The 21,649-nt window shown below is 40.1% G+C and overlaps 1 protein-coding gene across 1 annotated transcript; it reads right to left on the reverse strand.

Moving 5' to 3' along the window:
• Window positions 1-9,911: 9,911 nt before the first annotated feature.
• LOC100544555 (alpha-1-antiproteinase 2-like) lies at window positions 9,912-20,468 on the reverse strand. Its single transcript, XM_003206705.5, has 5 exons — window positions 20,412-20,468; window positions 14,852-15,517; window positions 13,701-13,971; window positions 12,157-12,304; window positions 9,912-11,243 (listed from the first exon to the last, which is right to left on the reverse strand). Exons 2-5 carry the CDS (start codon window positions 15,498-15,500, stop codon window positions 11,037-11,039), a joined length of 1,275 nt encoding a protein of 424 aa, XP_003206753.1. The 5' UTR covers window positions 15,501-15,517; window positions 20,412-20,468; the 3' UTR covers window positions 9,912-11,036.
• Between the last annotated feature and the right edge of the window lie 1,181 nt (window positions 20,469-21,649).

The raw sequence follows: 21,649 nt of genomic DNA on the forward strand, positions 1-21,649 counted from the left end.
TGTACTAAGTCTATATTATGAGGTAGATCTTAAGCAGGCAGGAGACACAAACTTAACTCTCTTTAAAGTATTTCTATCCTCTTGGGAAGTCATCTCAAAGTTTATCCAGTAGATGTGAAATATATTTTCTACATTGGATTCCTGAAAGGATCAATGGCAGAAAATTACAAAAGGAATAAGAGATTTTATGTTTAGGGAAAGGAAAAAGAAGGCATTATTGCATCTGGAAGTCGTATAAAATATTGACATTGACTATTATTAATCTTCTGAACTTGGGATTTGATATATTTTCCTGCTATTCCATGTTTACATGCACTGTGAATATGCCTCCTTACAGCTGCAATAATTACATTGAGACCCTGTGACTTGCAGTCTTTGACTATCTGGTCTGAAGTAATTAAAGATTCCTTCATTACCCTGTCCTTTGGCCTCTGTAAAAGACAGGCAAGAGATGCCCTCCTGTACCTGTGAATTGTGATTAGGCTCACTAACTACCAAATAAGTGTAAATAATGTTAGCTACGCCACTCAGAGTGACAAAGAACTATTCATTATGTGTACTGCTTGCTTGTTTGTTTTCCTCTTAAACATAGACTCAAGTATTGTAACCTGCTTCAGTTCTGGTACTAGTTCTCATGGCTCTCAATAGGCTGCATGGAATGGCTATTTAAAGCAACTCTTCTTCCTGAAAATGTGTGTATGTATCTGGCTGTGCTTCCACAAAATATGCAAAGTATGTAAGCAGGGATTCACTTTCATTCAAGAAATACTGTCTCTTCAAACTGATTAGGCACTTTAAAATTCTGAGCTTCAGTGAGATGGGCAAGTATCAAAGCACACCATCTGTTTCCTGATCCTGGGGCCACTCCCCTCCTGAGATCTCTTTTTTTAAATGATGGTGTCTGAATTCATCTGAAAACAATAAAAATAAGGTGGGGGAGGAAGAACAAATATCTAGGATGATGTGAACATGTCTTCAAATAAGATGTTTTCATATGGCAGTAAGATAGTTCTTGGGAATCTGAGCATTAAGTATAATAAATCACAAAACACTACACAAATGTGATATAATGATCAGCCTCAAATGCAAGACCAGCGATATTGTACAGTTTGTATCTATCACTCGATCACTTGTACAATACTGTTTTTGAGAAACAGAAATGGTATATTAAAAGCCTATCAGTTAAGGGAGGAAAAAATAGTTACTACATAGTTTTTATTCCTGTGAGGGGAAAATATTTAGGTAATGGAATAGTCAAATGGACAACAATCCCTGACTATGAGCCTTGTAGGGACTGAAATATGATTTTTCTTTGTTTCATAAGAATATTGCATTTAATACATGGACAGTGCCAGATGTGAGGTGTTAATTATTCATTTCTTGATTTAAGTGCTAATGTCACTTAGCAACCTTACTTATCTTTTGAAATTGAACACTTTATGGATGCACATAGATTTCTAGTGAGAATAACATATAATAGAAAAATACTTTGAGTTGAGATGCATGAACATCTTTTGCTCCTGATGGCATCCAGTTGAAAATTTTCATTCTTTTGAGAGGCTTCCATCAGAGAGAGCACTATAGCACTTGATTGCTAATCTGTTCCTGATATTTTCTGGCTAAAGTATCCTCCAGCTTTGGAATGTAACTCGGTGATATTTCAATTTGATTGTTTGCTTTAAAATGTAATTTAAGATTTTATTTTGTCTTTTTCTTTCCTTTTCTCTATCACCCCCCAGAACTATACTCTGCATCTAACTTGAATAAATAATGAAAGTCTACAAAATTCATAAAACTGAATGACTTTCTCTGGAAGGGAGATAATCTCCTCCAGCCATGAAGGCTGTAGAAGTATGTGTTTGTCTCTGTTAGTCAATAGAGGATATACAACAGTGTGGAATTCAATTCTACACCTTTGCTTCAAAGTCCTTCCATGTCAGATGCTGTTTTATCAGACTGCTTGTCTTCTGCCGTTTGTTGCACAGCAACAAAATGGAATGTACTGTTGTTGGAAAGTTGTTCAACTTTTGTTGTCACACCACTACCTCTGATGTTACAGGCCAGCACAGTAAATTAAGAGGCGCTACTTTAACTTCTCTTGTATCTCTACATCTGGAGGTGGAAGGACAGGTGGGAGGAGAAGAGGGAGCCAAGACTTCACTGAACTGAGATCATAAATAGAAACCACCCTAGCTTAAACCTGGCCATTAAATGTCTGTTCCTTGGCTAGTGATAGGACTTGGCCACACTGCTGCTGTTGGCAATGCAATCTCTTTGAACACTGACTCATTTAGAGTGGAAGGTTGTGCTCCTGCAAGACATGGACTATGGGCCAGTGTAAACCATCTTCACTATCAAGGCCCATGTGAAGAGTCAGCAGTATGTAAATCTTGCTTTTCTGTGCTTCAGCCGTAGGCAATATTTCAAGCACGATCCAGGGAGATTCCCAGTCTCCTATGGTCAAGATTTTTGCAAATGGCAGAATTTAAAAGCCAGTGATTCCCTGTCTTATGTATTTCTTTGAAGAGAACAGTGTCTCCAATGTAATAATAATTCAGATCACAGTTAGAATAAATCACTGAACACATCCACAGCATCCTTCCTACCTTCCAGAAGGTCTCACATAATGTCTTCAAGTTATTCCTTCTTAATTTTTTATTTTTTTTATTTTATTTTTAATTCAAAGCACCTACTTTGTTCACTATATAATGAAATTTTGGAACCCACAGAAGTCCTTCCATACAGAATTATTACCTTGGTCAACAGCTGATTATAGAATGAATGAGACTTCTGCATCATATAACTTGTATTTCCTAAGAGTATTCATTTTTCATTTTGGCATTATAATGTGCATGGAGGTATTTGCATTGACAGAAGGCTTAAATTACCATTCACCTCTCATTCTTTGCTCAACAGTGGCATCTTCAAGTTCCAGTCATTGTCGTTCTAAAAAATAGTCAGTCCTGTGGTCAGACTTCTTGTCAGCCAACACTTCTGCTTGCTAGAAAAGACATGTAGGGAGAAATTATATTCCAATTATATTTTATTGACTGAGTGACTGTAGTTAACAAGACTTTACTTTCTGTGACAACAGGAGAACAAGTGCTGTTGTGAATGCCAGTGCAGTAATAGCATGAAATCAAGAACTATTAAAGAACAGAGAAATTGAAAACAGTGAGCATCTTCGTCCATGCAACTTTCACCCAAGCTTGTATCTACATGACCATATCTATCTTGCAGCTTAGGTGCATAATATCCATAATAAGCATTGGAAGATCTAAGTCTGGACACAGGAAAGTCCTGCAGTCCCTTTTGTAGTGTGAATGTAAACACTGAACCTACTTCAATGTTTGTTGTAGGCCAGACTCACTGATAATTCACCTTGTGCATATTCTATACAAATCAGGTTGTATGGATAAATGAGCTTGTGATGTTTGCTCCAATATGCTCCAGATGACTACTCAACTCCTTTTTAGACTTGTATATATTTGTGACCATGAGCTCAGACATTCATACCCCTGAAATTATTTACCAGATCGAATTGTTCTTCCCAGGTAATGTATAGCATGATAGGATACAGAAGGTAGGAGTCTGCCAGCAGGCACAGCAGAAGCACTAGAGAGAACATACAAAATCTTTCTTTTTCATCTGAAGAAAGAAATCTATAAGACATGGATGCTCAGTAATAGAGACGAAACAACAGGTTTCTTCAGTGTAGACGTTTCATTATTGCATCAGTAATATTTAACTGATATAGGGCTGCTTATATTTAAAAAAAAAAATACAGAACCATATGGAAATATGTTATTACTCTAAATCCTTGTATGGACTTTCATTCTTGAATAAATAGAATAAAAATGAATGAGAAGTGTTGTCTTATACCAGAGCAAAAATTTCTGTTCAGATAGTTTCTATTCCAGATCTGTCTTGCCTTAAACCTAAACCTCAATTGTGTGCATACAGTTGAGATGGGAAAGTGAATTGGTTTTCAAAAGGATGCTTTACTGGAAACCAATGCTGTTGCTTGTGCTTGTGCTTTTTTTTTTTTTTTAACCGAGCTACAACAGGCAATGTCATGCAAACCTGACAGCTTCTGCTATCTAGTACAGTGGGAACTGTTATTTTTCCTGTGTGCTTATGATTCCCATACTCAGAAGAGGTCCTACCCAAGGTGTGCAGACCAGTCACAGTGGTTTTGAATTCTTGCTGAGAGAACTGGGAACTGAGAGCCCTTCTGTACAAGTGGTTATACTGGTACAGCTGTGCTGACAGCTCTGCAGCTTGTGCTGCACAGACTCCTTGTAAAGGAAATTTCTGATGTAGCTTTATTACTTCCCTGGACTGGCTGTGGGTTCAGCTGTCCTTGCTCAGGAAAAGGCAAATTCATTCATTAATTATACATGTCACAGTTATATTGGTAGTGGCACATCTAATTCAAGTGAACATGATGGATGCAGGTGTTGAGGCCACTCTGCAGCATGGTACAGAAAGCCTGCAGGTAAAGGAACTCAAACAGATGAGGTTGCAAAAACAGAAGTTGAAGCCAGCCTGAGGACTTTGTCCTAAGCACTAATGAAATGTAAATGCTGCTTCTTTTTCAGTACTGCTGAAAAGGAAAATAAGATGTGCAATGGAGTCTACCCAGAGTTTTATCTCCTAGTTTAGAACCAAGCAAGAGGGCATGGGGGTGGAAGAAGCATGCAAAGTCAGCATGCTAGCTGCAAAGCAAACATCAGACTTATCTTAAATTTGCCTTGAGACTGGAAAACAAAGATATTAACTAGCAAAGCATTTTCTCATAGGATAATCTGCACTGTGCATTGCAAGCATCTTAACCACTGTCTTCTATAGAGTTATTTGGTTTGGTTATAATAATGGCTTTAAATACTCCTGGAGCATGAAACAAAGATGTATGTATGTGTGCATGGGTTTGCAGACACATCTTTTCTAGAGATGCATTCGTGTACAGAAATATGATGACACTGAACATAAATAAAAGCGTTGATATCAAGCAAATGGTTGCAGAGATGATGGGATGTGCCTGGAATGTGTCCCTCTGTCCCTTTGCCAGGGTTTGTTCAGGAGAATCAGTTATAGACACCTGCCAGCACTGGTCAGGAGTAGGAAGGGAGAAGCAATGCTGTTTCTTCTGCAAGGTTATCAGAAACGTATCTGGGCTGGAAAAACAGAAGCCTGTTCTGAAGTGCATGTTCATAATCAATATCAAAAACATCCAGATTTTGTGCTGCCTTGCTGCATGTCGCTCTCCTATCTGTACGGGGTTGGTCCAATAGGTAAAACAACTAAGCTAAAAGAAAAGAGTCAGACTGTCTTGAAAAACTTAGTGTTTTCCTTTTGTAATGATTTGGTGAAACGTTCTAAGCCTAGGAGGAGCAACTGAAAGTTGGTGTTTCTCCTGTGAGCAAATTGTGTTTGCTCCTTGGGGAGGGCAGGGGTATGGAAGGGTGCATCCGCTAGCTGCGGACACTGGAAGTCTTGCATCATGCCTGCTGCCCACTTGGCAGCAGAGGCTGGGGTTTACAATCTTGTGTCTCCTCTCCACAGCCCACATATTCTGGTATATGGGGATACCCCATAGTTTCCTGACCCAAGTGGGTTCACACGAGACCATGTCCTGGTGGTCATGGGCAGAAGTAGGCCAACCACCTCCCTCTACTAATCTAGGAGAGTGATCTTTCCTGCAGCTTGCCAGTATAAACATACCCTTTGTGTCTTGAACCTTACCTTTGTATTTCACAGATCTGTAACTTTTAGAAAGTTTTTTTGTTCTGTGACCAAGAAGGTCTACTTCATGAAGAAAAATACATGTGAGATCAAGCTGTTTGAAGGCTGCTGAGTTAGTCAGGCTCTGCTGACCAGTGTTCATGGGTTATGTGAGACAGCACTGCCCTTGCTGCACAGTGCCGCAGGGTAAGCTCATTCCCACTGCGGAGCTATACCACATGTCTCTCTTTCCCCCTACTGTATGAGGAGTCAAATATATTAGACTTATTTTTCATATAGTCTCCAAATATATGTTGAGAAAGCTTTAGTAGAGTCTTGGATATTTCATTAATATTAAGTAATAAGAAACTTTGATCTGTGGCCAAACATGCCACACTATTTAAACAGTTATCTCTCTCACTTTGAAGTCTGCAGTTTCAACACACCAGGCAGTCTGATTATCTCTGAGCTGCATCATTTAGCAGGCAAATAGCTTCTCTGTGACAAAACATAGCAATTCTGTAGGTATGAAATAATGGATAGAATTACATCAGGCTCTAAAACAATTACCTCAAATCCATATTTTCAGGTTGCTTATACTAGGATCACAGACAAAACCAGCTTCTCATCCTTATGTGCTGAGACTAACAACTCATACTGTCAAACTCTCACCCAACCTGCAGAAGTTTATCCTTAAAAATGCTGGCTGCCCTCAGTACCAGGCAAGGCCCTAAGAGTCAGTAGAGCTCTGTTACAGGTTTCAACTTTGGTTCTGGTTACAGACTGAGTCCTCCATGAGTGGTGACTTTGACATGTGGACTAGTACACAGAGCCATGGACACGGCTCCTTCTGCCTAGCTGTAGCAGACATATTCAAGGGGAAAAAGAATGTTTTTAAATAGTTATTTTTTGTGTAACTAGGAAGAAAGTGATCAACTAGAGATTTTCGCTGTGTTTTTATTGTTTTTGTCTCCACAGTGAGACACTTCCATTTCAGTGAACAGAAGCAGGCTGATGATGCCTTCCACCAATTTGTAGCTGACTGCCTCAGTTACTGGAGATAAGACAGAATAAATAATGATGGAAAAAAAGGTGCTTTTGGTAAAGTTGCTAAATATCTAGTGACTGAGTAACAGAGTGTCAGCAGGTCAGATAAGATAAGGAGGCAAAGAAAAGGAGTTTTGCACTGCCTTCCTCTTTTTTCAGGGTGAAGAAGATTAAAGCTCTGCTAGTAAGACAGGTTTCTTCTGACTGCCCCAGCCAGGGGACCCTGTTAGCACAAGAGTGGTCAGCCAGCAGGTCCCTGGTTGCAGGACAATCCTCCTGGCTGCTGCTTTGCCTCATTTGCCTGTAAGGAGTGATGGTGGTGAGATCCTCATCTCCTCAGTCTTCCTGTTCTCACTGTGAAGCAGGCCTTGTTTCTATAACCATGCCTCTTGGTTAAAATCATGATGTATTCTTGCTATAAATACAGTACAACCTCAGCTGGAAGGACACTGGTTTGTAGAGATCGCAATGTACAATGTTGTATCTAGAACAGCTTTGTGATGAGGACCCAGCACGAAACAGTGTGTGAGACTTTTGCTTCTCTTTTCAGGAACCCCTGGGACTGCCAGCGTGCCTGATGTGAAGATGAGAATTTACCAGCAGACTTACTGATATCTCAGCATTCTTTCCTAAGAACTGTAATTAGTCTAGTTACAAAACTAAGATATAGTACAGATTACTTGCAGTTAAAACTAATACAGGGAAAGGTTTTAGTACCCTCCCCACACCCCGAGTTTTATTATCACTGTTTCTCTGCCCTGCTTGGCTTCATCCCTGAGAGAAGGGCACAGTGGGACAGCTGCATCCTGATCCTTGATGAGAGGAGCGTGAGGGTTGTGGGTACTAACTATGGGATCCATCTGGCATCACTTTTGTTTTCTATTTTTCTGTACACTTTGCCCTTCCTTCATTGGTTCACAGATCTTCATTCACTGGATCTTACTACCTGTGGTGTGCCTTACATGCACTGAGCACTCAGTCTGTGTTCTGTTTATCTCCGAGACTGGATTTACCCAGCTCCAAAGGCTACAGTCTTTTGAAGGTCAGTTATTGTACACTGGTGAGCTGTTTATGGCCCTGAAGGCACCAGTGTCATTCTGAACCTGAACTCTTAAATCTCCTTACCATCGCTCTGCACCTGTACCCTTTCATTTTTCATTCTAGATCCATAGACAGAACATATGCTCATTCTTGATGATTACTGATTACAGAGATTTCTAGTGATGCATAGATGTTACACAATTATACAAATCCAAGGAAAATAATAAATTAGATAACAATATGTATCCAAAACTGTTACACATAAAGAGGCTAAGACAAAACTCCAGGCGGGCCACATGTAGCCGAGCAGAGCCTGACAGATGGAGATGTGCACCCCATGCTCTTGCAATGAAAAGGGGCTTTCCGTCTCACCAGAATTTAGCCAGGTCATCAAAACCTGGGATGGCCGTGAGTGCAGCTTTGTGCCTCACCCCCTGCTGTGTCAGTAGCTAATGAATGTGGTCCCTAATTACTTCTGAGTTGCCTCTCTGCTTCACTGACAATTACATCAAAGGGAGCAACTCTGTGAAGGGGGAGGGCTGAAAATTTACGTTTTACCCATACTTTCCCACTGCTGTAAGCACTAAAGGGCTGATTGGCAACAAGGCCCCTTGCCTCCTGTCACCCTTCCCATGTTTTGGGAGTAGGAGGAAAGCGAGTACTGCCTAGCCAAGCCAGCAGCATTCACCTCCTGCAGGAATGGTGCTGATGGTGGGAGGAGAAAATGTCTGCAGGAGGTGGAGTGGGAGGCTGTGAACAAGAGCTGGTGCATAGAGGAAATACAAAGAGCAAATGTAAAAGGGAAAATCTGTTTCGTGATGCTCACTGTGATGAGAGCAGGATTCTGAGAGTAGGACTTGGTGGTTGGAGGAGAGATGAGGATGAGGCACATAATAAACAGCACAGCATGGACGTAGGCAGGGAGCAAGCTGTCTGCTGCTCTTTTGTGCTGAGTGTGGTGCCTGCCTCTACTTCAACACTAACTCTGGCAAATCCTGTAGTGGAAAAATCATAGCAAGGTGTCAGTAAACCAGGGGCTGTTGCCTGATGAAGCAAGCCTGGCAGACAGCTCCCTAGTACTGATAATGACACTGGCAGGAAATACCTTGTGAGGATGGCAGACACCTATTGCTAGCTGTTGCCACTCTATTTTTCCATGGTTGGCACCCAGATTTTGCATTGCCTGCTATCCCTGCAACCTCCACAGCTTAGAGAGGTTATCCAAGAGAGACATTGCAGAGCACTAGTTCTGCATGGCAGCACATTTGCCTCTCTCTCTCCTTTCCTTCCTAGAGGCCTGTGGTCTTTTTTTTTTTTTTTTTTTTTTCCAGAGTATAGAAGAAGAAAAAACTCCCACATCCTGCTTGTGACTAGGGCATGCGTCTGCAAGGGTAGGAAGGAAAGCAGTCTCTTTCCCAAAATAGAGATTTACAGCCTGAAAAAGCTGATTCAGCTGATGTAGGGGATTCTCTTGATCTTCAGATCTCTCCCAGTATCATGTGGGAACAACCGTCTTCCTACTATGTTCTATTTATAAATATCCATTCCAAAATGGTTCACAAGCAAGGGAACAAGATTAACCTTGTGGGTGCCACAGATAATTGTGCATCTGGGACAATGTGTTCCTTCCATATTTCTTGATGTGAACCACAAACCATGCTACTAAAATCAAATACATCACTTTTTTCATCCAGAGAAAATTGGCATGGTTCTCAGGTGCTCAAGAAATCTTACTTGAAGGTCTGACCTCAGTGAACCCTTCATCCCTAGAGGTTTCACTGTTGCTTCTTTGTATGTCAGTTAACAGTAGGAGTGATGATAATGGCTAAGATTGGTCCTGTTAATTCTGTATTGTGCAGTTATATTTCAGGAAGATGACAAACCTGCATGGTCAGATAGGTTGCCTTAGGAATTGTGTGCGCATGTTGGGCCACAGAGCCACTGTAACAGATGGAGGTGAGTGCAGAAAGGAGCCAGGAAAGTGGTATAGTGCACATGTATCTCATTCACTGGGATTCCTGCTATCAGTGTTTGTGATCAACTGACAAACTTCTCATAGATTATGAGCAGTAAGTCAAAAAGCCCAATCGAGGACCAAGTGTGACAGTCAACAGGAGAATTTTTATTAGAAACACAGAACAGAAAGGGAAATTTCCTTTTGGTTGTAAAGGAGAGAGAGTGCTTTGGTCATCTTTATCTGTGTCAGGCTGAAAATCACCCTTGCTCTAATTTCACAGAGACTGTTCAACATGTGGCTGAAGCTTTTTGCATCCCAAGCTGTTTGGCTGCTCCTGCAGTGTTTCCTGATATGGTGATACCATTTCACTTCCTTTCAAAACTACAGTTGTAGTTTAGAGTCAGCTGTGCTCTTTCTTATACCCATTTTCAAAGCAAGTCTGTTGAAAGAGGTTATCATTCTGTCCTCAGGCTGCTCTAACTCTCGTGGTTGGCTATCGCCACTCCCTGGGTCTGGGGATCTGCTCAAGGGGTGATGCCTACATAGCTACCTTGGTAGCTATGGAAGGTTGGCACTTCACTAGACCCTAATTATCTCAGCTGACAACATGCCAAATACCTCACCTTCTCATCTAGCTACATTCTCCTGACCACTGATGGATACATGTGAAGAGTCAACTATTAGTTGTTGTATGTGCTAAGTATGTCAAATAGACAATACTTGTTTGAAAGTCCTCAGGCTGAAGGAAGGTTTTCCAGAAATATTTCAAATATTTGCTGCTAGATTAACACGAAAAGTGATAAATGATTTATGGAGAAGAAAAGAGAATTCTCTCTCCTACTGAAAACAACTTCTTGTGTTCCCAGTGTTGACGGAAGCTTCAGTCTCCCATGACCCTATGTTGTTGATTCAGCTTTTCTCATTTCTTATTTACTTGCTTATGTATTTATGGTAAATTACAACTGCTTATGCTTTGGTTGCAGAAGCGTTAATCGTTTTATCTGATATTCTAACTGACAATGAACTGCAAATCGTAGCAGGTCTTTCCTTATTTTTCAGGCAAATAAGAAAGTCATTCTTGGGTAGAAGAATTGAAAAGGTTTTTCATACTTCCTCCTAAGAAAGTGTCACAATCAATACCTAGAGTTTTTGATAATGACAAAGAATAAAAACTCCTGCTGAAAAAGAGCTGTACATTACGCTGGTGCAAATGGAAATAAGCATCATGCAGTTCACATCTTCTTTAATTAGTAACAATAATTAGAGTTCATATCTCACTTCTGCTAGTGGTACTTGGGTTAGCTATTTTTCCTATGAAGAGAGTACTGTTTGTGTCTCTGTCAAAAATCAGCATCAGGAAGGGACGGTTGAATTCAATGGACGGAGCAAGAGTGAGAGCCATTATTTTAGGAGCAGTTGTTGCTGCTACCTCAGTACCTCTCTCATCAACATCCAGAGCAGCCTTATGGACAACCTAGGAAGAAAGAAAACACGGTCATCCAGGGCAGCAACAAGCCACCTGAAAGATAAACCAGTTTCTATTTAAATCACTCCTTGGGCGTATCCTCCATAGAGAACTTGTAGGAGCAGAAGAGATGTGAGCTGCATTGCTGTAGGCAGCTGCTTTAAATGAAGACCGGGATAGAGCAGCAGCAATCTCCTCAGCTCCTTCTGAGATAAAGAGAACAGACTCTACTCTTACACTGCTTTTATTTGCCCAGTTACATCTGAGGAAAGGAGGACCTGAAGAGGAGGCCACTACATTTACAAATAAAAGAATTAAAGAAAAATGAGAGAGAGTCTCTTTTATCCAAATTCCATCCCTCAATCTTGAAATTTCCCTTGATCTTTCTTTCCCTTGTGTGCTTTCTACTGCTCCTCACCAGTCTTCCCTCCTCACGCTGAGTTAAGAGAGGTGCCTGTGCCCAGCTGGCCCCCAGACCTGGTAGGGCTTCATTCCTACCTCCAGCCATTCTGTGTCAAAGTAATCAGAGTGCTACTCTGCTCTCTTGTCTGCTTTTCAGGCACGTATTAAGGGGGGCCACTTCCAAAACTGAGTCAACAGAGCAGTAGGGTGGGCTGTGGTGTGGCTAGGAACATTAACGCCTCTTCCTGAGAAGCTGAGGTTTGGTGTTCTTATGCTCCAGATTCACCCTGGGAGATCTTACTTGAAAACAGCCCTGGGAAAAAAAACTGTGCATCAAACTAATCTGATCATTGTCACTGGCAGCCAAACTCCTCTCAGTTGTAAACTTACAGGCTGAAACCAGGATAATCCAGGATATAGCAAGCTGGAAAGCCAAGAGCTGTGTTTAACTGATGTTTCTGGACACCACAGGGGTGTGTGTTTGTGAAAGGAAGAGAAGGGTTGGTAGAAACAGACTTACTTTAGAAACCTTCAGCTCTGGGACACCAGTGATGCCAGAGAGATCTGCCTGGTTGGTGAACACGTCCACAATTCCCATCTTGTTAAGTATGTTTGTTATTTCATAGCTCCCAGAGATAGAAAATTTGGGGAAGTAGAGCTGTATTTTGCTGTTGGGCAGAAGAAAAAAACAGAGGGTGGTAAGAGATCTTTTGCAGAGGTAAGTGTTCATGGGAAAGCTGTGTAATTCCCATGGAAATAATAGCAGGGGCCTGGACCATACAATAAAAATACAATGAGCACTAATCTGTTGGCTCTTCTTACAGGTGCTGTAACTCACAGTAGTAACAGTGATATTTATCTGGTGTTTTGCTTTAGCAAATATGAGAGCACTCAACAAAGGAGGGGAGTAACGAGAGTCTCTTTACATTTAGGAAACATGAGACACAGAGGTGACAGCCTGTATCACTCAAGCACGGAGGGGCATGAAATAGGGTACAGACAGATCTGCCTGGGGAAAGATGTGACAAACCCCAGGAATTCAAACCAAAGGGGAGGTTCTTCATCCTGACACTTGCACTGGACAACCCATCTTCTCCATTTTCTAATGTCTCTCCTCTGCACACTTGCTGTGATAGAATCTGTGTTTAACAGCAAGAAGCAGAGAGATAGGGTAGACATGCTGAACAAGTTCTGTCCAGCTCCAAATGATTATTTAGATATGAGTTTTCCTGATTTTGCAGCTGAGAATTACATTTTTATTTTTCACAGCTGAGGCATCACATATTAGCTCATATCCAGTTTGTTGCCCATTACGTCTTCATTAACTGTATCAGTATCTCTCTGGCATCCACCAAGAGTCATGGGTGCGAACTGCAAAGCCTTGTTGAGAATCAGGGCAGAGCTTGGTAAATTAGGCACGTATTACCTTAATATTACTCATCAACTGGTGCTTAGGTCTCTTTTTTCTCAGTCAACCAATATTGTAAGACATACTCGCTCATGTTAGTTTCAGTGGTAGGAGCTGACAACCTCCTTAGATTTTCATAGTTTCAGAAACAGAATTCCAGAAAAATCAGGGGACCTATAATCAGTCACCAGCTCTAACACCCACTGGGTACTGCAGCGGTAAGGACAACATCTGTGTAGGGCATATTATGAATTAATACAAAGTCATGCTTTATTTAGGGTTTAGACGTATTTCTGAGTCATATTGTCAGTGACATATATAAGGTAGAACAGCTTACATTAGACCATTAGCTGAGATGTGACTAGGGGTTTTGCCTTAGAACTGCCACTTTCTCACTCAGTCAGTGGACTGTTTTGGAAATCCTATATAGGGTTACTGTTCAGCACTCGAGCCCTCATGAGGATGGTTTCTGCTCTGAGGGGGTCACTTAGGCAAAAACAGGGGAATAGTTAAAACCAAACAGCTGCAAGATTTTTATAGCTAGGATGCACAAGAAAAGAATAACCCACTCAGTTATCAAAATCAGCAAATCTGTAGTATTGCATTCCCAAAAGAGTAAAAAGCATAGACCCCGCTGCAGCTGACTGGCAGATTACCTCTTGAATAGATTGTCCGACCATTTCTTGACTCTTTCCTTGTCCAGAGTTCGCTCTAACTGCTTCATTTTCCCTTCTGCTGGCAGAACTAGAAACGCAGTAGCACTTCCATTGTAATGAAGACGTACCACGGTGCAAGGCAGGTCCTCATCAAAATACAAGTCAAATTTGCCAACCTGATACATCATAGGAACTTTCACAGTAGTTTCAGCATCCACGAAGAACTCCCTTTCTTTAGTGTTCTCTGGTTTAAAAGCTTTTTCCCAGTTGCCTGATACAGAAAGGGAAACGCAACTGAATATGCCATGTCTCATCTCATCATAGATGGAATGTTATATAACTAATCTTATGCACCTATCCTTCCAATTCATAAATTCAGTTTTCAAACTTACCATTTTAAGATGTATGTCACAGTAAAGCAAGAATCTCTTACTCGGTCAAGAGAGCGTATTAGATTCCATTACTTCTCTCTTCAGATGATCTTAGTAATCTTTCTGTAAATTGTAATTTAAGGGCTCACCTGACAGCATCTGTACTTTGTATACATTTGATTTCTATTAGCTTTAATAAAAGTCTGTCTGTAGATAAAATTGATGTAGGATCTTATATTTGAGTGCTGCTGTGTCAAGCTTAATACCACATCATGAAATCCACATTGGAAATATTGTTTCCACCTTGTTCCTTAGAATGCCTTCCTTTAATCATCAATAGCTTCTTTCATATATAAACATGTTTGTGTGTATATAATTCAAAGACTTCAGAAGGAAAAAATAGGATTTTACAGAAAAATCAGCTAATAACTAATAAGTTAGGCTAGTGAATAGCACATGTTTCTACAGACTTCTAAGAGATTAGACGTACTCATGCATTTACTGAAAACTGAAAAAATGGGGCAACTGGAGCCATGAAAGTGTGCTAGGGCTGCACAGAGCTGCATCCCAGAGCAGAGCTCCTGCATCTGCCTCAGGCAGAGCTCAGCCTTCAGGGTTCTCTTTGCGCAGGGTTCTGCTGCTCTCCTCAGCCCAAGCACACCACAAGGGGCTGCAGTCCCACCAAAGAGCATCTGAAATTTCTGCTGGAACAATTTCCCAGTTTGGCAGCTGATGAGATCACTTGATGAAAACTATCAACAAAAACATTAAATGACTTGCCTCTAAAGAAAACAAAGCTAGCCAGGAGCATTACAGTCTGTGGATCGATTTCCTTAACCAAATTAGTAATCTTCCCTTGTGTTTTCTTCTCTATATAATCATTGATCTCCTTCTCAGCCTCTGTGGGATTGTTGAAGTCAGTAGCTAAAACCTGTAGTTGATACAAAGGTTTGGCATCATCTAAAAACTTTTCTAGTGGTTTCAACTTCTCTGTTAGAAAGATTGCATTCCCCATGTTGAGCTGTACCCCACTCTCGGGATGGCTCAGCATGTGCACGAGATTGTGGAAGCCTTCATGTATCTCATTCTCCTGAATTTCTGTAAGGTTAAAGGCAAGTCCTTCCAGGATCTGAGTCTTGGTGATTGACCTAGCCCCCAGGGCCAGCATTGCAAAGGTAGTGGAGATGCTTACAGGAGAGAAGAAAATGTTCTTATTAGGTTCTTCCAGCGCAACCTCATTTAGAAATTTAAATGCAAAGTCAGCATTGTTTGGCACTAGTTTGAGGCAAGCAACTGCTTCAGCATTGTGATGCGTATGGTCATTAGGTTCATTTGGATCATGTCCATTGCGGTGGTTGGCTGTAAGCTGACCATAGGCAAAAGCATGAAGCCCAGCTAGAAGCAAACATATATAAAATACAGTCTTCATCTTCTTGTATTAAAATCCTATGGAGAAAAGGAAAATCTATTATTAAGGTAAATTAATTAATCAAGTAGAAAGAGTTATTTTGTCATTCTCACTAAAAAAGAGCTTGTGTTTTTCTCGTCTCAATTTCCTTTAAAAGAAAAAAAAAAACCAACACCAAAACATCTTTTGCCAGGCATGATTTTTTTTTCTCTTTTGTTGTTGTTTGTTTTAATTTCCCCTGGCCTTCTGACAAGTCTTCCAGAACTCTTTCTGCCTCTCACTAAATGCCACAAAGGCAAAATTCAGCACTGATTTGCTGAATACACAGCACCCTCAGCAGGCTAGAAAACAGAGCATACCCCACCAGAAAACATACCATGACTAATCATTGGAGGACTGCAATAGTACTGCGCTTTTGACAGTAATGGTCTAAGATAATTCCTGGAAAGAACATCACAGAGCAAGTCTGGATGTTCTGCTAGTAAGGGAAGAGAGAGGAAATTTACACAAGTGGACAGACAGCAGTAGCTACATACAAATAGAACAGGAGCAATTAGTCCCAGAGATCTTTAAATAACCTTTTGGTCAGATTGATAAGGCCCTCTATTTCAAGAGAGAACAAACAATGGGGGCTGTAGCAAACTAGACATGAAGCTTTATGTCTCTAAGGAATAGTTCTCTTTCTTACTCAATAAAAGTGATATGACACTTAAAACGTTACTTTGGGTTCTTATTTTATTTCTTAACAGACAAACCAAACCATTGGAGAGGATTCATTTTCAACACAGCAAAAGGAGTCAATGACACCAACAAAAGCAAAGCCTTATTTTTATCAGATGCTCTACTGGTCAAAGGGCAATACATTTATCTTATCCTGTTACTCTTGGCTGTGTTATCTACATTTCTTTATAGAGCTGACACTGTAACAGCTCTTACAATTGAACATTGGAAATGTGGAGCCCCACTGGGCCTCATTTCTCAGGAATCTAGTGCAAAGAAATGGTGAGAAACTTGCAAAGGATTTGTGGAGATAATGAGCCAGATTTGCTAAAACTTGTGCAAGGAGAGACTTTATCTAATTGCACCTTTCTTTTCTGGTATTATTTGACTTGAAAGTTTGTGGTCAGAAAGCGATATGATCATGGTCCTGATTTCACCGTAATATTAAAATGATCACTTCTCATTAGTATTTGAATATCTAGTTATGATTAGACTTGAATAAGAGCAACAAAATATTTTGAGCTATTAATCAGATATTTAAACAACTGCAAGTCTGATGAAAGTATTTCTAAAAGGAGGTCCTGCTTGCAGCAGCACTATATTATTGATAAATGGAATGGCCATGAGCATCCCTGGTAACTGCATTTTCAATTACTGTGCACAGTAGTTTTAAATTATATTTTGGCCTCCTCCTTTGATTCTGCTCAGTATAACTCATCATAAAAGCTCCTGTTCTGAATATTTAAAGCCAGCTATGTGTGATCCAATGTGTTAGTCAGACTTTGAAATCTGCTCCCAGACAAAAAGCACAAAATGTGAGTCTAATCTATTTCCATGTATCTAGAGGTCTGATTCAGAATCTGCCTCTGAATAAATTACTCACTGTGAATTTACTCAACTGCAGGCATAATTTATTAACAACATGAACACAAAAGAATGAAATATTTCATTTTAAACATAAGTCACTACCTGTTTCCCTGTCTCATCACATTTACTATCTATAACAAAGCACAGCATTTAGGTGGATTTTTGTATATAGGCATTGAAATGCCAATTTCTTTTTATTTGGAGTGCAATGTAGGAATGGAATTTAACTAATCTGGCCTCAAAATTGTAACTAATGTGTGCATTAACAGCTTTGTAAAATATTGGTTATAGTTTTCAGAAGGATTTTTCTTCTATCCTGATTATTTTTGCTCTATGCAGTTATAACATATTTGCTTTTTGTATTTAGTATTCACAGAATTAATTTCATTTTATTATAGCGCCGAATTCACCGATAATTAACTACAATCTGAATGTGAATCATCCATCTGTTACTCAGCACTGGCCAATCACAAATGTTCAAGACTTATGAGTCAGTTTTCACAGAAATGTTGGTAATGGTTGATTTTAAAAATCATGCGATTATGAAAGACTCAGCAGCTGTAGCGTGTAGAGGTCCTTTCTTGTGTGTATGCTTTTTTTTTTTTTTAAACCCTTGAAGATAGAAGTGACATTCCGTTAGGCTATTCTTTGTATAATGGAGGCACTTTCATAATAGAATTTAGATGCTGTAAGCCTTTAGAATATGACTGGGAGCTATTACTTCATACTTTGTATTTACTATTCTAGTTGATGTTACTGCACTTTTAAGTTAGCAGAAGATTATCCAGTGATAAATTACTGTTTTGTTATGGAACAGAAGATTCAGATTTTTAGGCTACCCTCATGATTGAGTTTTCCTACCAAACATACTTGCTATCCACTTATTAAAGAACAAAGAGCTGGGAATTGCTGCTTAAAAAGCCCTTAGGGAATTTCCTGTCTAAAAAGGATAAGATAGAAAGCTTTCTTCAAAATTAAGGCTCATACTGTCTCCAGAAGAACAGTTTGCTAAGAGGCATTCTGTCAGATTGCCACAGACATGGGAATACAGTGAAGAGCTATTCAGTTGCAATTCCATATTTACATTAATTTGTTGAATAGCCTGGAAGAAAAACAGTTAATTCTCTGCCTCTTTTCTTCCTTTTGTCTATGTCAGGCTATGACAATATATTTTCGGTATTCAGGAAAAGGTTTCTTTCATGAAATGCTTTCAGTCAAGCCTGACAGTGGCACAGAACATGCCAACACCTGCAGGATAGTGATGTTTCAAGCAATTTATCTGTAATAGGCTTGGTGATAACATTCATATATTACAGTCTTTCCTACCATGCAAACCAGAATGGCAGTACTTTTTTTTTTTTTTTAAATGCTCTTTCCTAGAAAGAAAATGGAAAAAACTGGGACTGGCTGTTGCCTCAAAATAAGTCCACTAGAATACCTAGAACAGAATGAGGCCAAATTTTCAAATTGACAGAACCTGATTCTTTGTGGATACAGTTAGTTTATCTATTTGAGGGCTGATTTTTGTCTCGGTGATTTGGAGATGAGTATTCATCCCATGTTGTTCCTGTAAGGGATCTTCACCTATACTCATTTTAAACAACACGAACATTTGCAGTATTTGAAAATGCATGCAGGCGTGAAATAGAAGAGCTATTTGCTCACCAGATGGTGCTGCTTCCCTCTTAGAAAAAAAATCAAATGAGGAAATCTGAGAAACCTTTGTCCTGACAGCTGGTCCCTCGGGGGACCAGGCATAACAAGACATGACCCCACCACCATCAGTAGTGTCTGTTGAACTCATCTCAGCTACTCATGGTCATATCCAAAGAAGAAACTAAAAGAATTCAAGCACACAAAAGTCACAAAAGAAGGACGTGGCTACTCAAATGTTTGTGTGAGAAACTGATATCAGAAACCCTACTGCCCATGATGGCCTATTTACAGGAGCACCACAAATTCGCTTGTTCTTTACTTGCTGGCCTGAAAGTTCTCAAGATACCTCCCATCATGTGCCTGGACAAGCTCAGGCAGTTGTCAAGAGTGATAGCTAGACATTTATTTCTGAGATTCAGAGTTTTGATACCTCTGTACCTGAGACCTGAGAAGACTGCAAGCACAAGTTGAGGGTATTGGATTCTGTAACGAATCCAGTCATTGTCACTGTTTCATTAAAGTAATTATTTTTGCAATAGAAATATAGAAATCGATTTTAGAACATCCTTTAGAAATGCATGTAATCCTACATGTGTGTAGGTGAATGATTTCTGTAATCGGGTGTGTTACTTTCCTCTGTATGGAGTAAACTTCTGTTAGACATTTTTGGGTAAAATTTCTAGGAAATTCTATTGAGTCCTCTGTCAAATTTGCTTACATAAATCCAAACAAACCCTGGGAAAAGGGAAGAGACAGAATAAAAAACAGAGCTGTTGCCAATGTCACCTGTCTTCTGCAAGATAGCTTGGGATGTAAGGGCTCACCAGGAATTGCAGCCCTCAAGAGTGGCATCACCACTTCAAGGCTTCTTTTACTTGGAAACAGGTGAACACAATCTCTCACTCTTAGTATTTACTTTTTGGATCTGTGCTACTGCACACACCTATGGATAAAGTATTACTGAGGCCAGAAGAAAAAAAGAAAAAAAGGAAAAGTGCAGTATTTAGGGTAGTCATGAACAGATCAGACTGAGTTCCTAGTTTCTGCTTTCCAGTGTACACCTGATCACTACACAGTCTCTACGTGAACATTATAGTTTGGCATCACTGTGATCTCAGCTCATCTGAGCAGCTGAAGAACAACTTTTCCCTCCTTCCCGCTCAATTATCCTTCAGTCTGATGATTAGAGGATACAAGGAGATGTCTCATCTGAAAGAGAAGTACAGCTCAGACATCCTATTCTCTAAGCAAAGATATTACTTCTAGCCTTGAATATCCTTCAATAAAACTATTTTAAAAAATATTATCTGTACTCTAGGCACCCATCCCCAGGCTCTGAACAGAACAGGGCCTGTTCCCTCTAGCTGGGAAGAGCAGGAGGTATGTCAGGGGAATTCCCTTTTTTAGATTTTGAAGATTTGTTGGCTCCAAAGATCACCTTGCTTCCCCACAAGGCAATGACATCCTAGTCTGCCATTCTTGGTTCTCCTGCCAATCACGTAACAACATACAGGCAAATGCCTAAATGGTGCCTGTGTGCTCTGTATCCAATTGGCCAAGTAAGCCTCTTTACCACTGGAACAGTTGCTAAGACAGATTTAATATGCTATAAAAGTCTTAAAAAAAAAATCAATTGACTGCAATATGATACACTTTTGAAATCTCTGTAGGAAAAAAGTCACTACTTACAGCAACTTTCAAGGATCCTGCTGTCCTCACCAGAACTACTCTGCAGCACCCTCTCTTATTTATACTGTTAAATAGCATTATGAAAGCAAAGTGTCCTCTAGAAAATATTAACCAAGGCAGACAGGTGTTATTTCATTAGGAATGGAGCAGAGCAAACAGAGGAGACAATTTTTTGGAGAAGGCAGCTGACTCTTGCTGTATACACGTGGCCTAACCCTGCCTTTGCTTACAACAGCTGTAAGAGTTCTCCTGCATTTCTGTACTGTCCCCTGCTGGGAAATCAGCCCTTCACTCTGGCAAATATTTTGCATACACCATTAACTTCTACAAATAGCCTGACTAACTACATTAGAACTACTGAAATGAGTAAAATTAAACACATCCATAATACTAGATAAAGCATTAGGAAAAGACTGCTAGATGCATGCCATGGTCAGATCTCATCTCCATATTCTTCCTCTTCACACCAGAATGTGAATAGGTTTATATGGTTTATTAACTTTAAGTTATCCAATTATTCTTAATTATCTAATAAGGGACAGGTGTTACGGACTTCACTAGTAAACTTAAAGGGGTAATATCAGTGTATCTAGTGGCTGAGGGTTGTTGTAAGGATAGTGATTTGGTGACAGAGATGGGTACTATATCACCCGTGCTACCCCAGCCGGTCTGATGTGACCATGCACGTAGGTGGACAGTCAGCAACATTATGCCCTGGTGTACTGCCACCAACTGCAAATACACCCAAATTGCAGGTGAGTAAGCATCAGGCTATTAGCCTAGAACATGATTTGTATGAAGGTGGACCCATCAGGAAGGCCACTTGTTTTTTATACAATCCTTCTTCACAACAAACTCCTTGCAGAAGTCTGTAGCCCTACAGCACTATGGAGGAGCATTAGGATCTGTGATAACGCGAGACTGGAAAATATAACAGGTCATTGCATAGCTGAGCACCTCACATCCAGCAGGAGCATCCCAATGGCAAATGGGGGATCACAGCAGTAACTTCATCTTAAAAGAGGCATTGCTGAAGCTTCTATGGATATTAGATATTGGATATTATTACATTCTGCATGGCTGTGGTGGTGTTACAAATTTGTTTTTCTAGGCTTCTCTGTGCCTTTCACACATATAAAGGCAAATAGTGTTGTTCAGTATCAATTTGGATCCAGACTGCTAGAGCATTTGTTTGTTTACCAGTAGTGAAATGCTGTAAGGCAGCTGAATGCTTCAGT

The sequence above is a fragment of the Meleagris gallopavo genome, chromosome 5 (assembly GCF_905368555.1).
Source record: "Meleagris gallopavo chromosome 5, MGAL_WU_HG_1.1, whole genome shotgun sequence".
NCBI classification, from domain to species: domain Eukaryota; kingdom Metazoa; phylum Chordata; class Aves; order Galliformes; family Phasianidae; genus Meleagris; species Meleagris gallopavo.